This window comes from Lepeophtheirus salmonis, chromosome 4 (assembly GCF_016086655.4).
Source record: "Lepeophtheirus salmonis chromosome 4, UVic_Lsal_1.4, whole genome shotgun sequence".
Classification (NCBI taxonomy): domain Eukaryota; kingdom Metazoa; phylum Arthropoda; class Copepoda; order Siphonostomatoida; family Caligidae; genus Lepeophtheirus; species Lepeophtheirus salmonis.
In genome coordinates, this window is record NC_052134.2 from 34,411,179 (window position 1) to 34,436,724 (window position 25,546).

Below are 25,546 nucleotides of genomic sequence, written 5' to 3' on the forward strand. Positions count from 1 at the left end.
TAAATAGTAGACTTAAATGAGCGTTTTGCCTGGTTAGTAGTGTTGGATCCTAGGACTGATTCCTTAGTCACCCCCCTTCCTTTTCAGTCTTTTTTTTTTCCCCGTTTACCATTCAACGGTCCTAAGGATGGATACATCGGTATTTCAGTTGTAGCTATCTTTTTATTTCCTTCACTCCTAGCTGGATTGAAGAACTAATAAAATAATGAATGATAGGCAGAAGGTAAAACAATACGTTCTAGTCCCACACCTCCTACATACTTTTAACTTCATATATATTGTCTCTTTGAAAGACGTTATGATTTATCATGAAACTTCAGCAACTTAAATGACCTTGTATGTTGTAACTACGTAGTTTCCATAAAGACCAATAAGGACCGGTCCTAGAACAGACAAGTTTTGTTAAAGTTTTAGTTTATAGTTTAGTTTTTTAGACCAATCCAACACCAACTGTGAAAATTGTTGAAATCCTTTCGATTAAAAAATATGTATATGATAATATTCTTCAAGATTTATATTAATTATAATTCCCTATTTTGAAAATTCAAACCTATATTAGCGAGAATTTAGCACAATAATTTATAGGAGTGATTAGACATGGGCTGATGTCAAAACATTTTCCAGATCCGATATTCTAAACTAATAATGCAATATTCTATAAATTATTAGATCCAACATGACTCCTCATTTAGAGTTGCAATAATTTAAAATTCATGGTGCTCATTCAGCTTGTTTTAGGCTTGTTGGTTAACGCTTTAGTTTATTGAAAAGGTCTAATCCGTGAGAGACATATTTATTTGATTTAAAATATTTTAGTTATAAAGTAGAGATTCATCAATCTGATCCCGTTTTAGTATTGTGAGCAAGGTGCCCGTACAAAAGAAAGAGATCGATTTCGATGGAATACAAACTTGATTAGCCTTGTTAGTGAATACATCTTATCTTGGATCTTATAACTAAAATGATGACCAGGGAGCCAAACTTTGTGTGACACTCTTTTTAAGAAGTACATATGTTAAGTCATAACCGATGCATTCAGTAATTTTTCTAATTCTGATTACTCTGTTTATTAAGCATTATCTGGCTACAAAAAATGAACAAAAGGTTTTTGTCCATTCCCTGCTTTTTTTTTTATTGCATCATAAAAGATATCGGAGTAGATATCACAATTTCTAAAAAATTTCTCCAATAACGATACGACACAGATATCGTCAATTTGCTTGATATATCGGATTTCAGATTTCGATCCGATATATCAGCCCACATCTAATAGTGATCTTTGTCAGTAGATCTCAATGTGATCAACGTTCTTTTTTTACCCTCGCAAGGATTTCGACAATTTTCATATATCTCACATAATAATAATTGTTTCAATCATACAAGAGTCAACTGATAAAAATAGCGAAAAGAATAATACAATGTATCTTTGTTTATTTTAAAAAGTAAGTCGTGCTTAAAAAAAACAATATTTTCTCTATGATATCATTATAAATATGAGCCAGTGATGAAGTCATCATCAATCAATCTTCACCAACTTTATAAGAATAATAAATGCTTTGATGATACCTAAGTTAAAGAAAATGGCCAACTATTTTTGTGGATTAAAGATACCTCAGTAGTAAAATTGGTAAATATTTGAGAATATTTTAGAGGGCGCTTTATAATTTGTGACTTTTTCAAGGACTGATAACAGGAATGGAGCCAAATTAAGTCCCATTTTAAGAGGCAATATAGCCTTAATACATGAATATTTTCAATGTGAATTTGATATTTGAATTAAAAGTTTTTAATAACATTTTCTATTGATATTAATGGAACAATTAATTATTAAATTATATACATTCTTACCCCGAACTTATTACAGAAAGAAAATCTTTATTTTACGCTCGAGTAATGGAGTAAACTTTCAATTCTCGACCTTCAATACACTCAAATGAATCCGTCAAAAGAAGCATTGTTTAGTTTCTTTCATGTTGACTTTGGAGTAGGTATGATGTATTCTTTTCAAAAATGTGTTTATTTAAGGTCCAAAAGAAAATGGTATATAATATTTTGTGAGGAGAGGATGGGAAATACTTATTCATGGTTTAAAAAAGACTTAGTTCCTGTCGACTATTAAGGAAAGCCATATCTGAGTAGTAAAAATCAAATATGTAGTACTTTAATACCAAGGTATATTCAGGTCTTCTTCTCAAAATGAATGTGGGGTGGATTGGTATTTTTCAACTGATTCTCTTCTATTTCTATTAATGAATTAATCGGATTAATTCTACAGAAGCATTGCAAATTCTTCTTAAAGACTGCAAAAAAGTTACGGTGATAATGTTAGAAAAAATAATTTTATTTTAATATAAAACACTTGATAGTTACTGACTATCTCATTTGTTTACCATTTTTGGTGATCCGATGCTAAGATTTAATACTGAAGTGATTTGATTTCAAAAATTAATTTCTAATATATTTTTTGTAATCAAAAATCCATAGCTATTCAAAAAAAATTCTAAAAATCCATAGCTATTCACTAGAAATCAATTTTTTTTGCCCTGCTACATAATTTGCTTGAACGAACTTTTTTCGCAGAAAAAGCAACAATTTCTTAATTTGGACGAGGCTACATCCCTCTAGCTCACCCTTGAGGACGCGAATGAAAAAAAGTTCATGCTCGTGCAAAAGATAAAAACAGTTGGTCTTATTATTTTTTTATATAGTAGTGATTTTGTACAAAAAAAGAAAAAAAGAATTAAAAAAAATGCTAATTTAAAAATAATGAAAGATCAAAATAATTTTTTTATAAAAAAATCTGAGATATAAAAATAGAAATTAAAACTTCTTCATTTGAAATTTTTAAATTAAAAAGTTTACACTCTCTTCCCTAAAATAGGCACTATTTGGGCCACATGTCCTTTTTTCGAAAATCAAAATATGAAGAATAGGATAATTGTAAATTCTCAAAAGTGGGGTAGGAATGCCTGCCTTGTTGCATGGCCACTGAATAAACACTGGATTTATCTAATTGGCTCATTATATTATGGATAAGAAAAGCTGAATATCATGACAGAACAACTCTGGACTCCCACTTATCATGTGCTATATGGATAAGAAAAGCTAGAATTAATACAGCACATGGTTCTTCTACAGTCATTTGCATATAGTTATATATTTTTTGCGATTACTTTGTACGATGAATATTAATTAGACAAACAGGGCTAAGTAAATGAATGGATGAATATTACAGGGCAGGTACTATGGAGGCCTCGGAAGGATTGACTGTGACTACGCATCTATGGATGAGAGCCAACAAATTGTAACATGAAAGAGATGAAGAAGTACATAACAGTTAAAATCGTTTCTTTTTCTTTTTTTAGAAAAAGTGGATTTACGTGACTCAAAACCTGTGAGAAAATTAGTTACTTTGCCTCTCCACAAATTAGTTTCAATTGTGCAAATAACTGAGCGTCCCTTCGTTGTTACTTTTCCCTCCTTGCATTTAAATATTTAAATATACATACATACATACAATACCAACACATTACAGTACTGTAAAATATATGCATATTTATGAATGGGACTAAAAAAGCTGCCTCTTAATTGCAAAGGAATACAAAAATCTGAAGGTACATTTTAATTTGTTTCATAAATAAAACTATACAATTTGTTTCGTATAAATATCTAAGTGTACACATTTATACGGTGTTACTTCGTTAACTCAAAAACATACACTGTTTCTTGATGTTAACTGTCGATGTTTTCTGTTTCTTTCCCCATGATCAGTGACTTGAACGTTGATGGATTGAATTTGAATAAGCTTTTGTTAAGCTGTGTACACTTCCCAACAAGGAATAATTAAATAACAGGGGCATCCGCAGGATTACCTATATATATATTTTTGTTAAGGAGAGGTAATTTTTTTTTTTGTTTGTTTGTTTTTTTTTTGAAAAAAATTCCAAAGAGTAAATTTTTTGGGAAAAAAAAAGAACTGAAAAATCAAATTTCTTTGAAAAGGAACTATAAAAATTAGATATCTTTGGAGAAAAAAAAAATTAAAATTAATTTTTTAGCAAATAAATTCAAAATATTATATTTTTACAAATCAAGTTTCAAAAATTTACAGCTATTTACAAAAAATTCTAACATTAAATTTTTTGGAAAAAAACCCCCAAAAAATGAGCACACAATCATTTTTTTTTAATAATTAAGTTAACTGAAAGTAAATATTTTTTTTTGGTGGGGGGGCCCTAATGGGGCCACAAATATTATTATATATGAATTTTTTTTCCACAAAATTGAATATTTGAAATACACTTTTTTTACAAAAAAAAAATCATTTTTCAAAAAGAACCCTAAAATTTTAATTTTTCAAAAAAAAAAATCCTAAAAAAACGTTCGCCGGCTGGAAGGAATGTAGTATTTAGTAACCATCAATTAATTTCATGCCATTTCTCTAGTACTTTTTGGAGGAAGAAATATTGAGATAAGTGGCACAGATATTATATTTAATCTCGAGTGGACCATTCAATCAATGCCTTCACTTGTATATACATTTTGTAAATATTGGAATTTCAAAAACCAGGAAGAGGGGCATACTCCTCAACTACGTCTATTACGAGGATCGCACTGTAAGACATTTAGGTTATTCTTCAATTTTTAATGTTTTTTATTCACTAGCGTGGATATGTTGACTGTTTGACAAGTAATAATTGGTGTTCAGCAAGAGTATTATTTAAAACACTATTAAGCAGAGATGTAGTACTTGAGTCCAGACAAGTCAGTTTTTCACAAAATCAAAATCAAATAGACTTGGAATCGAATTTGGACTCTGTATCATGAAGATTTGTACCTACTTGTCCTCAATTCGGAATCATATGAAATCAGAATTGCATATATTTATCACTAGTTCTCATTTTAACACTGACAACTCTTGAGAAATTTACAATCGCCGGGATTTTAGTATTTTTTGCAATATATGTACAAGGTCAAACTTAGTTATGTCAAGGAAATAATTTTACATGTTGTCTTTTTAATTCCTGTGAGGAGTAACGAGGGAATAATGGAGGAAATATCCGTGGTTTTTTGATTGGGTTGCAAAATATGTATTTGTAATTAATATTTTATCTACTCAAATCTGTAGTACTCGATACTAGACTAGACTTAGACTTGGATGATAAAAATAAGTAAGACTAGGCAACAATTCAACAGATGATAAAAATACTGAGCAAATAATTCATTTAAGTGTAATAACTCCCTACAAGGTGACTGAGTGAGTAACGATCGAAAGTTCCTTATTTTTTCATCACGTTTAGAGCAAAGATCATGATTCTAAAGAAGAGAAAATCCAAGTTGGATGGATCTTTGGAGAAACTCCGTATGTAATATGTATGTAGATCTAATCTGATTCAAATAGTCACGAGACTCGGTGAAAAAGAATGTAATAAAATTAAAGAATAAAAGGATTCCTTGAGGCTCTTAAAGAAGTAAAAACAAAATAATAATAATAATTTGAGCTAACGATAGGAAGATCTAAAATGTATAAAATTTGCTTCTGCTCGTTAATAAAATGCAAATAGGATTTGTACACCATCAACCAAGCCTTTTTTTGAGTATAGAGATAGATCCAAATATTATGCAAAGTAAATGACGACATTAATATCCAATGTTTAATACTTTGTAATTAATCAATAGGGAATGAGAAAATGAAAAAAAAAACATCAGTTTCTCCAAGATGGGGTAAATGTACTGAGTTGTCGTAATAAACAAATAAATATACCATTGCTAATCAACACAAGATGGTGCACCTACCCTCTGGTATAAAAACAAAGTACAAATGAGTATATAAAGCTTATGCCATATTAAATATTGATTGATTCCCCCTTGTTTATCTAATACATATACTAGTGATGGGACAATTTAAAAAAAAAATCCCAATGCCCATTCCCTCTCCAACTATTAAATTCCATCAACCACGACACCTCTAAAAGTGGTCTGAGGAGTCACTCGAGGAGCCTACTCAGAACGATTCAAATATTATGGAAACCCCAATCTCAACGATGACATGAATAATGTTGTAAGTTTGAACGTTCTGGAGCAACAGAGCTTTCTTGAAGAAGAAAATATACCTCCCATATCTATAAATGAACTCAAATCTTTAGTCACAACAAATATAATAAAAGACCAAAATCGAAAAACGATGTCGTCGAGGACTGCAGAATAAACTTGGAATGTTGAACAAAATAAAAGCTCTCTCAATATAAAAAGAATACCCCAAAGGCTATCATTATTAATATCTACTGATAATATCCTTCCTTCAAGAGCAAGATCCCGATCAAACCCAAAGAGCCGTTATCAGATGTTCTTTCCTCACCAAATGAAAGCCGACACCCCAAAAACCCTAAAAAATAGCTATGCCTGTGTCTATTTTTTCATTAAATGTTAATTCTTTACAAACTATAAGCCAAATGTATGATCTTTTTAGACTTTCAAAGTACCTAGCCTTACCTGATATAGGAATATTAAGTGACACGAGGTATTGCCTTCATGGTTATTCCTCGATTCCCAAGTGTTACGAATCATACACGTCATATAATTCGTCTAATTTATATCGAAAGCGAGGTGTTTCTTTATTTATTAAATCCTGCTTGAATCCAAAAATTATTTTTCGATGTTTCAAGACGGAAACAACTTCAAAGTGAGTTGCAGATATTATAACACTGATTTTGACATAATAGGATTGATTATACAGTCCTAGTAAAGACGATCTCAATTTTTATGGGATCAAACTAATGTCAATAATTTGATAGAGACATACCATCTTTGGAGGTAATTTTAATATTAAGCTGTAAATAAGTAGAGATTTTCAACCCTCCTCCGTAAATAATCATCCTCGTGCTACTAAAGTACTGAAGTCAATGTCGTCTTTTTGTGGTTTTACGATGTCGGGAGCCTGAAGAACGATTATACACATACTTATTTTACAAAAGACCAAAAATCTTTGCACAATGACTTATTTTTAATCGAGGGATTTTTAAAGTAATATTCTCTTATAATGTTATTGATACCATACTATCTGATCATAAGGGCTTCCAATTTCAAATTAACCCATGTGCAAAGGAACTGAGGATTAAAGTTATTTGGAAACTTGACTCAGCACTTTGAAATGCCCCCGAGATAAACGACGAAATAAGTGATGTTTTTGAAAGAACACGATACTCCCTATCTCCAAATGTACAAATATTCTCCTTGGTCGAAATCATGTTTTTAAAGATAAAAGGTCTATTACGAGGAAAGGGAGCTATGAAAAAATCCGGCTGAAAAACATCTCGACAAATTATATCTAAAAAATTGCTAAGACTATATCTGTAGATTTTCTTTATAGGACCAAATTGAAGATTGATGCCATTCAAGACTTATCCAATGCTCGTCTCCGATGTGTGGAGGTGGAAAAAAAGAAGGACAATAGAAAAAATCATTCACTTTTCACTCCAAGCGGCGAGATTTCTGATGAGCCAAAAAGCAATCGAGAAATATTAGTCTCAACTTTATAGCTGTTATGACTACACTGACGCAAAAACGTGTGCAAAATGCAGCAAAAGTAAAAATTACTTCTGTGGAGAATGGAGATGCACATGATAGAGCACTCTTGCACTTTCAGAAAAAGAAAACATATCGTGTGCACAAAATCTTATAGAAGATTCGATAAACATGTGTATAATCAAAAATGCTAAAGCCAATACAGCCTCAGGTCCCTCTGGTTTTACCTTTCAATTTTATAAAAAGTATGTTTATCTTTTAGTTCCTATTTAACTCCAATTTTATCAAAGAGTTATCTCCCCTATACTCCAAGATACTTAAAGAGATTACGACCTCTGACAATGCAAAACTGTAAATACAAAAAAATTTCATACGTTTTAGCCAATCGACTCAGCAAAGTTTTAAAGTCAATAATACATCCGACGCAATATTATTCATGAAGGATAAATTAATGGACAACATTCCTTTTACTTTAAAAACATTTTTAGAATCTACAAAAAATGTTTCCTTAATGGCAGTTGATTTTACCAAGGCTTTCGATTCACTATCTCATAAATTTATAATTAAAACTCTATGCAAGAAAGGTTTTGGTGACTATATCATCAGAATGGTTGTCACTCTCCTAGCCAAATCACAAACCATAGTTCAGTATGGAAATTCAGGGATAAGTATTCACAACAAAAAAGGAGTATGACAAGGAGATCCCTCCTCTGTTTTACTTTTTATTCTAAGCTTAGCCCCCTTAATCCATGAGATTCATAACGAGGGTGACATCTGAAGTGTCTTTGCTATGCGGACGACCTGATTATGATTTTTTCTGGTAGTCCCTTGCAAACAATTAAATCAATAAGAAAGACTTCGAGCCTGCTAGATAACTTTTCAAAATGTTCTGGACTCCAAATAAATGTCGAAAAAATAGAAGTAATCAGTCAATACAGCTACCTAATCGAAAGATTTTGGCCAACCCTCCACACTACAATGATAACAAAATTGCATCGAAAAAAACCTACACAAAGTTAGTTCTAAGATTGGGCGGACTTGTACTTTTTTTCATATTTTAAGCTCAATATGTGGGACAGAGTTTGAGCTTGGTACAGTTATACAGTCTCAAAGATAATACGTTTATTACGGGTAACACCATGTGAAAAAAACGTAGCCGTGCAGGTTTACATGCTTGAAAAGTATTTTCTTGGGCTAAACAAGAAAAAAAAATATATTGTCGAGGAGGATCCACAACTTTCTAAAATATGGTGGACTTTCGGTCATATTTTTTGATGACTTGTGGAAATCCCTTAACATCTACTTCTAACTTTTTCGAGAGAAGTTACTAGGATGAGCCCCTTTCTTGACTTAAAAAAGTCTTCCAAAGACTGTGAAAGGATGGAAAGGCTATATAAGGGTGCTGTGGATATCTTTTACTCTTCCGAGAGATCTTTTGGATGGGAATTCCCCACTAGGGGCTCCATCTTCGACATGGGGATTCGAACCAGAGGAGTCGACTACGCAGTGGAAACAGCTTGTTCGCACGAGCTAATAAATAAAATGGCGTTAGAACGGTACAAATACGCTTTTGGGAACTTTGTATCAGTTCCAAGACCGGCAGTACCATTACGCCTTTAGTTATCTTTTTTAACCCCATCTACTCTTAGAAAATTTAATTTGACTCCCACATGAGAGCATTTTAGCAATTATTTAGCAAGAAGAAAAATAGACTAACCTATCAGGATGTGCTTTGGTGTTATTGAAAATGATTTGCTATGTTCAGCAGAGAAGTGGCTAAAATATCGGATACTCTGAGATACTCTCGAAGTGAGAGCAAAGTATTTCAATGGCAATCAACGTATATGTTGTTCTTGCCAGATGGAGGATGAATCAAGTCACCATTTTCTTTTCGACTGCGTAACCCTCCAGCTATTGTACAGAGAGATTGGAAGCCTTTTAAACGAAAATTTTAAGTTTTATCGCCCAAAGTGAGACGATTACATAGCATTTTACATTGGAAAAGAAGAAAATATTATTAATGCCGTCCTCTCCAAGGCCCAACAAGTTTCATACGCAGAGAGAAGCTCTTCGCCTACGGATATATCCGGTATTTTATCGATAGTGAAACTTCATATCCGAGTTTTAAAAAAGACAATTTAATTTATTATCTATTACCTTTTTTCAATAAACAATATATTTACTTTGAACATTCTCAAAAACACTTCAACATTTTTTATTGATTTAGTTGGATGTTTACGTTTTTTATTATTGATATAAATACGCTTTGTGGCAAGAAAAAAAAAAGCCGATTCAAATGCGATTCTAGTAAAAATTCCCGATGCCAATTTTAAAATATTTGAAATAATAATTTAAAAAAATACCATTTTGCTATCAGGGGAGTCCACAGGATTATATATATAGATTTTTTTTTTTTTGGAAAATCAATGAACGATTGGAAGAGAAATTGTCTCAGTTGAAAAAACCAGTGGCAAAGAAACCTAAAAAATCAGTTTTTGAGAGCTTATAGTTGGTGGGGATAAAAATAGAAAACACAAGATGCCTCCAAGAAGTGTTTAAAATAAACGTGGTTTTTCTATGACATAACTTTTTCTTAACTAAGTTCCACTCAAGATTGATTTAAAGTACACTTGATGTTGTGCATAACCAGACAAGTTATTATATAAATAAAAGTTCTAAAAAGTAGATGAGAAATTTTCCACTTGTGTATTTTGTAATCTGGTTACTTTTATGGAAAATATAACACACCTAAAGAGCAGAAAATCTTCTTTTTATTACTAAATTAATTTCTTTGGAAATGTATCCATCCTGTCCCGAAAAACGTAGACACTTTGAAAAGTAAGGTAATCTATTAATTTTAGGCATCAATATCAAGTAATATTCATTTTTTACTCTCTGATATTAGCTGTTTTATTTCTTTTTTGATAAATAATGTCGTTTAAAACCACAAACAAATACTCAATAAATATTATGTACATACATATACTAAAGACTAATCCACTATTGCGCATAGAAAGCCATCCGTAGCGGGAATTATGATCCTCATAAGCTCAATTAAATTGATCTAATTGAGCAAATTCACTCATTCTTTTCCGAAAAAAGTTCCAGTACTTGGAAATACATCCCTTGCATAGATATTTAGATAAGTCTTTTTGAAAACACCCGAGGAAGGACTCTAACGTTCTTTTCTCAGCAGGCGAGTCCTCTGAAATCCCTATAATATCCATATTAGCCATTTGAACGCAGAAACCTGCCTCCTCAATTAGATTTGTGCCACTCAACCTGATAGATACAGATAGGTAGAAAAAAATAGATTGAATCAGATGGTCATAATGAGTACATACCAGTTGGGATCCGTCATTTCGAGGAGTTGTATAACTGGCTTCAAATGAATCATGCCATTAGAATACCAATCCATATTTTTAAGGATGCAAACCATTTCTCCTCCGCAGATAAAGTATGAAGGCATCAATCCTGACCAAAATATGGAATCGATAACTGAGTTACATTTGCAGGGTTCAATTTTAGTTGATAAAGTTTTTCTGGGCGATGTGAGATGTGCCGCAGATACTCCTTCACGGGGATCGAAGGAAAAGATGAGAAAGAGACTCGGAAGTAGTAAGAATTTCATAACGAGATTGGTTGTTCCTCTTTGCTGCACTGAATCTCCTCGTCGAATGGTGAAGATTTCTTTCATGGATCTATCTTTATATAGGGAGAAAAATATCTTATGTGCTATCCAAAAATAGTATCATTGTTCCATCATGATGAACAGGTGAGTATTCAGTGGGAATATGCTATTCATAAATAATATGAAAACTACTACTATCGAAAGGAGATTAAATAGACAATTGATTTCGTTTCTTAAAATATTTATTTCATAAGTACCTTAACTAAAATCTTTTTCTGATCTCTTATAAGACACTTATAATAAATGAATCCTCTTGGATGATTAATCATTACAATAATATTCTTTATTTTATTCAAACTCTTCAGGTATTTATTATAAAAAGATGTCTCATGAAAATAATATTTTTTTGTAATTATAGTTGAATTAATCATAGAAAAAAATTGTTGAAAAATATAAATTATTGTAATTGGACAGAATATATTAAATATAAGGATATAAATAATAGGTAATGAATTTTCCACTAGAACTTGTTACATATAATATCTCAATGTTAGCTTTAAGAACAATAACGTGATGTATAATGGTGTACATATTATGATCATAATCACCGTTCTACAACACATACTATTTTATAAAAAACAACCCGCAATGATCAAAGAACAACACTCGAAAGTCTTTTTGAAGTATAATCGATTCTCTCATCATTTTATTCACAATCGAATAAATGAGAGAAAATGAGTGGGCAAAAGCAAAAAAAAAAAAAAAAACAACAACACGAATTCACACATTTTTAATTCATATATTTTTAAGACTTTAAATCCTTTCTCCTGGAAGATGGTAATAATGATGACTTTAATTGACTAATTTCCCTGTTGGCTAGAAGTAACTTCTCTTCTAAGAGCTTGCTCCTTTTTTTAAGTCTCTTAATCTCTCTTTGAGAGCTCACACTTTGTTTCACGAGTTCAAGTTTATCCACTTTCAACTTGTAGATTTCGTTTTGATATTTATCAATTGTTGGTGATCTGTGGTGGTTGTTACAATTATTATTGCCTCCTTCTTCAGTTCTGGGTAAATGATGATGAGGTTGGGGTGAAGCACTATTGTGATGATGTTGAAGGGACAAATTCGGGAATTCATACAAACACATACCCGTAGGCTCCAATATACTTGGTATAGAAGCTCTTCTACTACTTGTGGAGTTGTTGACGCAATCCTCATTGCTATTATTATTGATTAAAGTACGAACGGAATTGGTAAGTGATGAATTCAGAACTCCATTGCTCCTGCTTCCTCCGGGAAAGTCAATAGAATTAAGAGAAGAATCATCTGATTCAGATAGTCCACTACTTCCGTAGCACTGATTAGGAAGGTCTGGACTAGAAATAGGAGAAGCTGGAGAGGAAGAACCTCGTCCAGAGGATGACTCCGTTTTGGTTCCTACACTCTTGGGCTTCTCAGACGGGAATCCCATATTGACTAGAATGGACCCAGAAGAGCTTCTGTGCTTATTATTCTTTGGGGTATTAGCCGTACTGCTGTTACTATGGTTATTTGTGGTACTAGTTGATGAGGGCTGAGTTTGTTGCCAACTACCTTCGACTTTATGATTGCTGCTGCGTCCTCCAAGTGCTTTTTTGACAGTATCCAGAATCTTGGAAGTGGAAGGTCTTCTATCAGAAGAAGAGCTGGGCCCATTGTTGTTAGAACTACTTACACTATTACTCGGAACACTATTATTGGAATTCAACACGTAGGATCCAAAGTTAGGACCAAGAAAAGACTTGGTCTTGAGACTCAGCTCCTCATTCAAATTGGACAAGAGGAGTGACCGGGTACGAGACTCTAACTTTGAAAACTTATCTGCTTTGTAGCATGCATTTTCAGCATTGATGAGCTTGGTAAGTAAAAAATCCTTGAATTCAGGCCCTTTGGAAAAAGTTGCATAAGAGGGAATCTCGGGTCCAAAATTGGGAACATCTTTTCTTGCACTAACACTGACTTTATAGTCAGATCCATCCTTTATGGGACGTACAACAACGTACGCATGGAGGAAATGTGAAGTGATCATATCAGGACAAAAGGGAGTTTCGTCATCCTGGAAAACGAGGGCAACAATATCGTTTCCAATATGACGCTTCCGCTGGAGCTGTTGTGGATCATTGTCAGTGTAGGGAAGAAGAGTGGAGACATGGAACATAATCTCTCGATTATGGAATGTCTCATACACACTCACGTCACCGGTTTGACCATAGGTAGTGTCTAGACCTCCCCTAAACCCCTTGTGCTCTGTCAGGAGTACACGATTCCCCAAAATATCCAAGAATTCTTCAAAGGCCGGGGAGTGCTCTCGATTTGCAAAGAGCTCTTCCTCCGTGACCTGACCTTGTTTTTGGTAAATTACTCCAAATTTATTTTGTTTGACAAGAACGTGTTCGTCATACTTGACAATTAATTCAGAGGAACGAGGACACACCACGGGATGAACATTTTCCAAGGAGAGCTCTGGAAGTAGAATTTGAACTATTTTGAGAGGGGAAGGACCGTACTCTTCCTCCTCTTCAAGGATACTATCTGGAATTAGTCTGTGAAGGGTTCCAGAGTTCTGACGAATCAAAACCCGAGTGTGATTCTCGGGAAGACCATCCGAGGATGATGAATAATTTTTAAGAGAAATGACAAGGGGTCCACCAAATGTTTCATCATGTCCAACAAAATTATAGTGTTCATATCCAAAAAAATGAGCTCTATAGCTACGAGCTGTCTCTAAATCACATTCATAGTAATTATTTTTATCTTCCCGACTGGCAATCCGTCCTCTCCTTCGTCGCTTTCGAAAGTTATCTTCATCAATCCACCATTGTTCGGCGGACTCTTCAGGAACTACAATCATTGGCATGGGTTTAGGAGAGGAAGAAGAGGCAAGAGTCGCTTCCAGCTTTGTTTTAGATCGACTTGCTGAAAGAATGGAAGGGGAGTGAGCTTGTTTGTTGTAACTATTATTATCAGGAGGAGCAGAAGAAGAACTGTTGGAGGTGAGTGTGGATGAGGAGAGAGGAGGTGGCATGGAACACCTTTGGTCGTCCAGACGTGAGGATTGAAGACGGTCTAATAAGTCAAATAAATCCGTGGAAGAAGGCACACTGTTACCATTCTTATCCTCTAGAGTAGATGATGCTCTTCGAGTGCGTGACTCTGTAGAGGGGGATGGAGAGTACCAAAGGGAATTAGGATAGTCGGAGGATCGACGATAAGTTTCATTCGAGGAGGATGAATTTACCTGAAAAATACACAAAGAGAAACTATTAGAAAAATAACTCTTTCATTATGTTCTACAAGTTATAATTCTCCTAATATAAATTGGGGGTTGCACCTTCATCATTAAAATTTGATGTATGTACAACTCTTACAGTTGTACATACATAAATATCTAAACTACCAGGATCCTTTTGTTTAAGTATATTGTACAACATATCTCTTTTTCGGACCTACTAATCATAATTATCTATCTATTAGAGAAATCCTTGTAGATACAATGTACAAACATATTATGTGTGAAGTGAAGGAAATATGTGGGCTGTCAGCATAAACACAATCTTGAACAAAAATCAAGAAAAGGAGAATATTTCAATTTGGTTTTTTACTACATATATATATATATTATATAGACAACCTAATATTTCATAGACATATTTGAGCCAATTATGGGCTTTAAATTCCAATTCTGGTATGAGAGAAAATACAAGCCTTTATTTCATATAGGATACTTAAATTAGGCCCCTTTCATATAACATCTAACAATAACTCCTTATCTTATTGTGGCAATCAATTTTGGTTATTTTAAATGCTATTTACACCGCACCCAAAGGATTAATAAGAATAATTTGTTGATAGAAACTGACGATAATTCGTCGTAGAGTATAAATGTACTCCACACTCCCTTCTCACTTTAACTCAAAAATCAATAACAGGAGTAAGTACATAATTAGTAAATCAAAGCAAATCAATCTTGATTAAAAATCAAGTAATAAATTTATTAATTCATCAATTTATATTGCCTAAATATATTTTTTATACAGAGTCCGCCAAAAATATGGATCCTCAAACCAGGCTTCCAGTTTTTGTGTAATATGGCCTATTTAAATAAATGGGCTATTAGCGAGAAGAACAGCCACTTCATGTAAAAGATGTCAAAAAGTAGAGCAAATTATCAAGCTTTTAAAAAGTATATCATTTTCATAAATGAGAGTAACCGTTGTTTCCAGTTGATAGCCTAAATCTAGGCTATTTATATCATAGCTGGAAGCCTTGATTGAGGATCCACTTTTTTGGCACCCTAGACTTATTTAGTTCCAATATTACTACTCTTTCAGTCTCATACAAGTATTAGAATAAAAACCATAAATTTTATAGAGGAGCCGTTAATAACATTTTGGTTTGATGACAACACTACTTTCAACAAGGCTATGTTCATTTAGCTTAAAAACTGTGACAAGTAGTTATCGCAATATGTATGTGCATTTTGCAGCGGCGCGTCCAAAGGATTATTCATAATAATTTATTTAAAAAATAGACAATAATGAAGGATAATTAGTTGAGTAATTAAATGTCATAATCCAAATCAAATTCTGAAAAAAACAACAAAAAAAAACCACAGCCTTGATTGCTTTTGTGATATCGGGTCACAAAAACAAGCTGGTATATCTTATTTCAAAAGTGTGTCTCATTTATATACTCAATTAATTTACCTTACACTTCAATTAATATACTATTTTAATTAACCCTTCAGAGACACAGTCAATAAAGGTAATACAAAAGTCCTAAACTGGTATAGAAAAAAGATAAAATACATTTACATTTGAAAAGTTATATCGAAGCTAAACAAAGTTTTATATGCAATTTGAAGGTTTTAGCCTACAATTTAAGTCCCAGAGTATATATATATATATACATCCCATAAATTTGAACATACAGCCGATATTTGACCAATTAACTCAATTAAATATTGAAACGAGCATATTAATGATGTAAAAGGAGAGGTTGTTTTTTTCCTTTTCATTTTCTTTATTTCAGTTTCAAAGTGATTTTATGTTGATACACCAGATATATATGTACACTCATCATAAGAAATACTTATAAATTATAGTTATGGTTGGTATTTTGTGATATGACAAACAGTCATTATCAGAACAATGTAGTTGCACCAGCAGATTCGATTTATTTACCTAAAGAGTAAATAGGAACGAATCGAACTCCCACTCATCACATCTTCAAATCTATGTATATATATATATCTTTGTAAGAAAAGATCAAGATGAGAAGGGCTACAAATAAGTTAGAAAATCTCGGAAGTAAAGAGGCACATAACGTACCTAGTACCCAAAAGAGAGAGGAAGATACACACACACACACAAACAAACAATATGGAAGTCAAACATATGTGCTATAATAGTATGTACATATATATAAGTAACATAGAAAAACATACTTGAGATCTCCTTCTCTGTCCTAGTAACGCCTTCCAGTTCCTTATCATCAAGTCCGAATGATTACACAGAATTATTAATAAAAATATATTTTGAAAGATAGGCAAGTGAAACAACCTCTTTTTGCATGAGGTGATAAGTATGTAATAATGAATTAAATCATGAGGCACAACCTGAAACTGATGCGTTTACTACTATGTAACTGCTACTATTTATTATCAAAGAAAGAAAACAACCGAGGTAGTCACAGAGTATAAATAAATGACTAATAAAAGTGTAATAAATTCGTTCGATTGGCTCAACACCTAGAAAACATCATAAGGAGGGGGCATAAACACTTGTGTCAATGTCTCTTACTCTATAACAACTACTATTACTACTAAGTGTGATTTGTTTGAAAAAAGTATGAGACACAGAGATAACACGATTCCGCCTTCTCGAAAAAAACAAAAAACGTGGCCCCTACAATTCAATATTAAGGCACTATTAAGACTAGTATTGGGTTTCGGTCTGAAAATCGTAATGATTTTTAAGTAAAATCTGCACATTGAAGTTATATTTTGAAGATAAATGCATCCGCAGGGGGTGTGCTGGGGCTATAAACGCCCTTCCCCCCCCCTCAAAAAAAAAAAAAAAAAAATCACCTTTTTACTTGAAATTTTTTCGTCCATCGGGCAAATTATGGAGCAGAGAAATAAATTTAAAATTTAAATTTTTTTGTAAAAAATTTAATTTTCGTGTAAATGGCTATGGAACTCCTATATAATTATAATGCAATGATTGTTGAGAATTGCTTACAGTTTAAAAATAAGAGCTAATTCGAAATCGAGTAATAATCAACGTGCAGAGCATTGATAAGGAGAAAAGAAGGAGAAACCTCGAGAGCTGACAATAAAATAGAGTGTATAATATCTTTATGTGAGTGAGGTTTATAAATTCTAATTAAAACAATAACAATTAGGATGTCACAACTCAAGAGTTGGACTCGGTTCTTCAACCCCAGAGATGAAACTGTGACGACCCACGCAGTAATTTATGATCGCTACCAGTGTTAATTTCGTCATGTTTCGTCACATTTTGTACCGTCTTATTTACATCTATTCTTCTCTTTATTTCATGGAGAAAAGATAAAATTTGTTTTAGTCAGACGAAAGTTCACGAACATTCAAAAAATTGTTTTGTTTCGTCTTTCTCTAGTATTCTTCATTAAAAAAAAAAACATTCGTTGGAAATATTCGTCTAGTTATAGCTGACGAAATTAATACTGATCATTACTAGGGTTTCTCTCTAGGATACCATTTCCCCGGGATTTCTCAGTGTTTAACACCTATTTGAAATTTCAGGATGAAAACGTTTCCTGGGAAATCTTGCGTCTCTGATATAATTAGTTCAAAAAATATTATTGAAGATTTAATTGAGATACAGCTCTCAACGATTTATGCTAGAGTGGAAATGATGTGCTATATTGAGCATTCACTCAAAATGATGCCCAACGAAGCATCTATAACAAATAAACAAATGAATATTTAATTACTTAATTCACCTTCTTCTAAAGTAGGGAAACAGTAATTAATTTTGAATCTTTTACGACAACTTGCACATCACTATGTAATGCATAATGCTTAGAGATGTAAATATACCTTTATAAAAGTATAGTTAGGCAACCTGCAAGATATTTTTATTCTTATAACTATTTTGAAAAATGAAACATATTAGCGGGCATTCAATGCTATAAACCAAAATCGCAACTTGTACACCACAAAATAAATATATGTATATATACATATATGGAAACCATTTGTACAAAGTGTCTAAATAATGTACTACCTGGAAATCTATTGGCAATAACGCTTAAATAAAAATTCATACAATAGTCAAGGTTTCTTCACAAAATAAAATAACAAATAAATTATTAATTAGAGAATCTTTTTCTCTTTAAAAAGTCTATGATCATCCAAAACAGACAATCACCTCCGTCATAACCGTTAATTTAAATATAAATAAAATAAAAAATGAGTTTTTTAATTAAGAATTATTTATTACCTGAAGGACAAATATTTCGAGGTATTTTCATATAAATTTTATATATGTAACTATAGGCATGTAGTTTGAAATATATAAACAACATGAAATTTTATCTTCTAGAACTCTCTCAGTTTGCTTAGATACTAAATATATCTTATATCAGTTAATAAGAGCCAATATATAATACTGAACGTCGTGTAATCGCATGAAATAAATGTAAGGGAGACGGGTAGAGTTGCACCATGAGGTCTTTTTTCTGGAACATTGAAAAAGCTACAGCCATAAAATTTACATCAAAATTATATAATATAATGCATATGATTATTTTGATACAAATCCATCCTTTTTGTCAACTTTTCTCCAAAATAGATATTGGAGGAAACAGCTGATTTGAGGGATATAAGAGTAACTTTTTTGTGAAACACTATTTTTGTAAAATATAAAAAATAATAATAATAACATTTTCAACCTTACCACTATAATTATAGTCCGGGACGTCCACATAGGATAGCCTGGAAAGGCTGTAGCCTGCCCCAAATTAAATAATTTTTGATTTTTACAAGAAAAATTAATATTTGATTTTTTTTCCAAATTTTTTTTTTTTTCTGAATAGCTGTAGATTTTTGACATTAAAAAAATTATAATAATAATTTTCCTGAATAACTGTCAATTGAATTTTTTTTTTCCACAAAATTTTATTTTTTATAAATAACTGTGGATTTTTGAAAATATTTTAAACATTAAAATTGGAATTATTTTCTTCTAAAAAAAAAAATCTAAAATTATTTTCAAAAAATTTAATTTTTGGATTTTTTATCAAAAAAATCCAACTGCAGAACTTCTTTATAATTTTTTTTTAATCAGTTTGTATAACTTTCTCAACATTTTTGCAACCCTCAGTACAAAGGGGACGGTTGTAAAAAGTACTTCAATTTTCATCGTAAAATTTATTTTTCTTTATTACTTTTTCCGATCTATAATACATTGAAAGTTATTAATTTAACATCAAAGTTATATTAATTTAATCATTCATCAAAGAATATTATTTTGTCTAATTTTCTGAATCTCCAACTTAAATTTGATTTTTTCAACGGTTGCAACCGTCTCTAGCTACGGAAACAGTTGCAATATTTGACAAACAGTATTCAAATATAATTATTGGTGGAAATATTGACTTACTATGTAAGTGTGTTTTGTTGAATTTTTTTGTGTCTGAGTCAATCTAATTTTGAGTCATGGAGCCAAAAGCAAAAAGTGTTGCAACTCTCCTCGAACTTCCCTACGATGATAATTATTTACATGTATGTATAATTAAAGATTGGAAAAGTAAATAAAGAGAAAATCTCTCATAGAGAGACCTGCATGAATATGTACATTATATATAAAATATATCCCTTCCCTGTGTGCTTTTTGTGAGATATCAAAAAACAAGAACATCACAGTTAGACTTTTTTTTTTTAGATACATATAAATGTTATAAATGTACACATCAAATGAAGGTAGTTAATTGGAAAGTAAATTTTCAGGGGAAACAACAATGGGTTCGGTGCATACCGGACAGATTGAATCCAAACTATTCGAAACACATGTAGCTTGCGTGTCAATGTGAACTAACTATGTTTCGCATGTACCGGGTGGTCCATTGAAATCTGAACACTAACTAATTCAATAGCAAATGAAGTTTCATTAATTTATGTTTAAATATGTTAAAGCATAAATAATCAATTACAAAACAAGGCAAACCTCATTAGCTTACGTACAAGTCGAGAAAATTCCAGGACCACCTTCTACGCTATCAGAGAGTCCGACACTTTGGAGAGGAAGAAGGGCTCTATCAAACAGGCCAAACTGGATCCGGAGGAGTTAAAGAAAACAGCCCAGGCCAATCCCCTCAAGAGAGTGGGTGGAAATCTTGAGTAACAAACTCCTTCTCTAAAGGAACTGAAAATGGGTCGTGTAGTGGGTCTTCTAGTACGAAAATAATCCAAAACATGGCAACGATGATGTTGCTCAATAAGAAGCATATTAAAGTTGTAGAAAGCTATCAAAAAAGTTGGTGGAAAGAGCCTTGTGCGGGTGGAGAGGTCACTTTTGACATCAGAAATGAAAGAAACCAATCTTATCCGTTGCAGGACTCTTTTGAATGAGTCTTTCGAACTCTTTTTTGACAAATTTGGCCCGTCTACAGCCCTGATGCCAATCCCCTCGACTAAACCTTTAGGGTACATATCCAAGGGAAGGCCTGCAGTGTCTTTCATCCAAACATTGAGGTTTTCAAAGCCACTGTCAGCCAGCACCCATAAGCCATAACAGAGGACTACATCCGTAGCTGGTGTCAGCCCTTCCACTACAAGCTGGAAGCCCTCAATGCCGCTAATGGTCGCTAAATTAATGATTAAAGAAACCTCAGATACACATCTATTCATAGTATTAATTTTGTTGATATTTTATTGTTATTTAATAAATTATATCTTCTTGAAGTTTAAAATTCAAAGTATACAGTTTTTTATGCACCAATTGGTAGTGTGGCGGAAATAAGTATTGTATCCCTTCCCATTCTTGTATGTTTGCCCACTGACAGAGAAAAGAACGATCCATACCTTTAATAGTTGGTTGATATTTTCGGTAAGATACATTTTATGAACAAAAAAAGAAAAATCCTGACTATAAACCCAAGAACACCATCGCACCGTGGAGACACTACGTTTTAGAGATGTTTCTCTGCTCCGGAGAAAGGACGAATTCACCGCATCAAAGAAAGTAAGCGCCAGGAAATCTTGAGCAACAAACTCCTTCTCTAGAGGAACTAAAAATGAGTCCTGTTGTGTGTCTTCTATAACGACAATAATCCAAAACATAGCAACAAAGGAGTTCATCAAGGATCACATTAGCACGTAAGATGGCCGAGCCAGTCTCTGTATCTCAATCTCGTAGAAAAATCTTTATCAGATGCCAAACTTAAAAAATTGGCAAGGGATCTATTACTGATTTCTTCCACTGTATCTATGTAAATGATGGATTACATAGGACAAGAGTCTGACTATTGGCCTTAAAATTTCTCCCTATCTTTCCATGAAAAACGCCCCAAATTTAACAGCCCTGTAGAAGGCTAATACCATAGTAAAGTAACTCAGCTTACTCAAACTATAAATCAAGTGGTGAAAAGATTACCAGGTTTTTAATTTTTGTCGAAAATAATTTGGCTACGAGAATATCTTCTTGTCCAAAAGGGGTTTTGAGTGTGCAACGAATGACATTAGAAATAGCTACGCAATCTCCATATATTCACCTTCTCAATGGAATATTAGCAGGGTTAATTATTCGAGAGGAAGAACAAACTACATACGTAATGAAAAAAAGGTGAAAGTGAGGTCATCAGTGATACCTCAAGAGCTACGAAAATAGTTTGCCATTATACATTATAAACCCCACTGCTTTAGTGTCATCCAAGAGTAACAAGGATATTGTTATATATAAGGGGCATCCGCAGGGGGAGGGCTAAAGGGGCTGTAGCCCGCAAAAATAATGAATTTTTGCTTTTTACTAGAAAATTTAATATTTGATTTTTTTTCTTCAAAAAGTTTAATATTTAAAATTTAATTTAGTTTTTCAATTTTTTTTTTTTAAATTAATTTTCTGTGAATAGCTTAAGATTTTTTTCCAAAAAGTTTATTATTTGAAATTTTTTTCACAAAAATTTAATTTTCTGTGAATAGTTCTAAATATTTTAAATTTTTCTTTCAAAAAAGGTAATATTTGAATTTCAATTATTTAATTGTTATCCAAAAAATTTAATTTTTCTCTGAATAACTATCAATTTTTCAATTTTTTTTGTGAATAGGATTTTTGAATTTTTTTGGAAAAAAGAAGAAAAAAACCAAGCATATACCCCTGTATATATGTATATTTTTGTTGAGCTCTAACTTTTTTAAATATGGATTTGAACATAACACCTGTTTTTATTTGTCAACGTATTATTTATATGAAATATAATAAACGCGGAGCGACAATTATTAATCAAAATGACCCGCTTGTTCAGGCGGATTAACAACTTATCAATATATGTATTAGGATATTATAACTGAAAATAGATCCAATAGGAAGTAATTCATATATTAAATATCAATTACTCTATTTGAACTGACTACAAATTACATGAAACATTTTAAATCGGGGTCAAGTGTAGTCTCATCAATGAAGGGAAGGTTCTTAACTATATTTAACGGGTATTTCAACTACTCCCTGAAATTTGAATACAATGCCTATGATGGACCAAAATAGCCCTATTAAATATTGGACTGTATGTATTAGTCCTGAAGATCGGCGTTAGAGCCCAATAAACCAAAAACTATTTCATGTATTAATTTTAAATGATCCTGTGGATTATAATGTACAAGAAGTTTCTGTAAATTTCGAACAAATAAAATAGGGTTTTGGAAATCATAATTTATAAACCTCTTAAATGTAGTTAAATACAATCTATAATATGAATCAATCAGTACCGCAGTTAGGATTATTTAACTAGTGGGGGCTAAATAAATTATGTAAAATATAGGAAGGGATTTTCTAACGGCGTTCATGGTTGAATTTACAATTAGAAATGACTATCTTTTCTAATTTTACTTAAGTCAAAGATACTAAACTACAACACAAAACTAATTCAAAAATCTGTCATATTTAACAAACCGTCCGTAATGGTAAACGATAGCCAATGGTAGGAATGTTAATTTTGTAGAGCATGAGGATATTGTGGGAGCGAACCAAACACGGTGTGGACTAAATATTTAATAAATAATCCCCCCTTAACATTATCTGTATTTTATATAAATATGAAGGAGTAAGTCTCAGATACAATATAGGTGTCGGTAGAGTTGTGTAAAATATGATATAGCAAGCTTGCAAAACATTTTGTAGCTGTTGTTACTATGTCTGTTTGGCATTCGTTTCAATCGAGGAAGTTGAGTGATTTTCAACAAATGGACCAACAAGAATTTCGGGTGTGGATTAAACATTACTTTATAAAATATTAAAAAAAAACATTTTAAGGGCGGCAAATTTTAAAAACTACGAACTCGTTTTGTCTTTCATAAAGTAATGTTTAATCAACACACAAAATTCTTTTTAGTCCATTATTTGAGAGTCATTACACTTCTTCGATTCAAACGTATGCCAAACAGAAAGAAATAGACCGATCTGGCTGAATGTTGGTGTGTGTTTTTTCAAGAGATGCTACTAACTAAATATAATCTCAATACGCGCCAGACATGCCATCTCTTGTACTTAGCACGTACTTTTTAAGCGGCCCTTGTATGAATATAAGATGTTGATGGAAGTAATTTGGGATTTCGCATTTTCTTGATTTTTGTCCAATATTGTTTTTTCTGTTAACTCATCAGAGTATGAAAATATCATTTTTGACATACTGGCCAGTTAAAATTTTACTTGTCCTGTTCTACAGAATGCCCACTGTAGACATGAAGTAAGTATATACATAATATAATGCTTGGACTACATGATTTGCCCTGCATGTCCTCCCATTCTTTTTTTATTCTTTATTTTTAAAAAGTAGAGATACCTCCATGAAACGTGTAATAAATTAAAGGAACTAAAAACGTGGTTTACTTCGACTCAAGAAAAAAAAAATGAGATAATGGAATTTTGAAGGGATATTATGAGCAAGTTAAAGAGAAAAATAGAAAATAATGAGAAAACATCCTTAACAAAAAAAAAAACCATAAAAGGACAGCCTAATAATAAATGGGTCATGCAATTCCCTAATAACTTTGTGTCAACATGAATATATACCTACGTACTATTTTATTAATAATAATATTTCTTGGAAAAAGTTAAAAAGAACAACATGAAAATATTAAGAAAGAAAAACTTTCACTGCGTGAACATTTTTAGGATCGAGTAAGGGAGACCGAGGACAGAGTTCCACTTTGTTTTTGTTCCAATTATTCCCATAAGAACATATTCCTGCTATTGTTTGAATCTACCTAAAGATAACAGATTGGACAGTAGGTTTTTAACTAATATATTGTAATAGAAAAATGTCAAATGTTGCAACTATCCCATAGCAGGGATAAAAATCTAGTTTAAGTTTGATGTTCAGAAAATTTAAGAAAATAATATTTTTTGATTTATAAATAACTTGACTTTTTATTATGTTGAATTATGACATTTTAATGCATTCAAGCACATAATATGATTTATATTGTAGATCACTCATCGGTATTACGGATCGGGGAAATTAACTATTAAAAAAACTCTTTAGTGAGGTTTTCTGGCTAAAAAACCTACTTGATGTGAAGTGTAAGCATTCAAGGCCATAGAATAGAATAATCCTTATAAGGAAAATTACAATATTTGTAAATTTTGATAGAATTATATCAACTAATTGCAAAATAATACTATTTAAATTATATGTATTAGAGGAAAAACAATAAAAAAAACTTACTAATTTATTACAAAAATAATTATCCTAAAAAACCTTCTATTGCAATGTAAATTTAGTGGCTGAAGCTTTAAAAATTAAGTAAACTATTACATAAATATTGTTCCTTCAAAAATTAAGTTCTTAATTTTGAATCAGTTTGTCTATTTATAAAAGGAGTTGACAACAATTATACATATTCCCTCGGAATCAACTCCATTATATTATAAAGTTATGTAATCTTGTAGTTATTTGTAAAAATCAACTGACTTATTACAAAAATATGGATCCTTCAAATAATTAATTTTATCTGTACATACTCCTCAAAAACAGTTTCTATCCAATATCTCAAAAAAAGGGCATCTTGCAACTGTCTCACGTCTCCCCTACTTCATACTTCAAACAATAATACCTATAATTTCAATTAAAATACCCCCTCCTCTGATT

At 32.0% G+C, this 25,546-nt stretch overlaps 2 protein-coding genes across 7 annotated transcripts in view; both read right to left on the reverse strand.

Annotated features, from left to right (window-relative positions):
• Nucleotides 1–10,386: 10,386 nt before the first annotated feature.
• LOC139904737 (uncharacterized) lies at nt 10,387–11,221 on the reverse strand. The gene is made up of 2 exons (XM_071887857.1): nt 10,869–11,221; nt 10,387–10,806 (listed from the first exon to the last, which is right to left on the reverse strand). Exons 1-2 carry the CDS (start codon nt 11,219–11,221, stop codon nt 10,575–10,577), a joined length of 585 nt encoding a protein of 194 aa, XP_071743958.1. The 3' UTR covers nt 10,387–10,574.
• Nucleotides 11,222–11,476: 255 nt separating this feature from the next.
• The window catches only part of RapGAP1 (Rap GTPase activating protein 1), a 275,947-nt gene continuing 261,877 nt past the window's right edge, over nt 11,477–25,546 (reverse strand). For 3 of the 6 annotated variants that reach the window (XM_071887855.1, XM_040709935.2, XM_071887856.1), the window contains exon 2: nt 11,477–14,432. In XM_071887855.1, coding sequence (XP_071743956.1) covers nt 11,961–14,432 — 2,472 coding nt within the window. In that variant the 3' untranslated portion in view covers nt 11,477–11,960. Of the gene's footprint in view, nt 14,433–16,524; nt 17,015–18,681; nt 18,915–25,546 lie in introns of those variants that run through there. The other 3 variants (XM_040709937.2, XM_040709936.2, XM_040709938.2) reach the window with 3 other exon arrangements.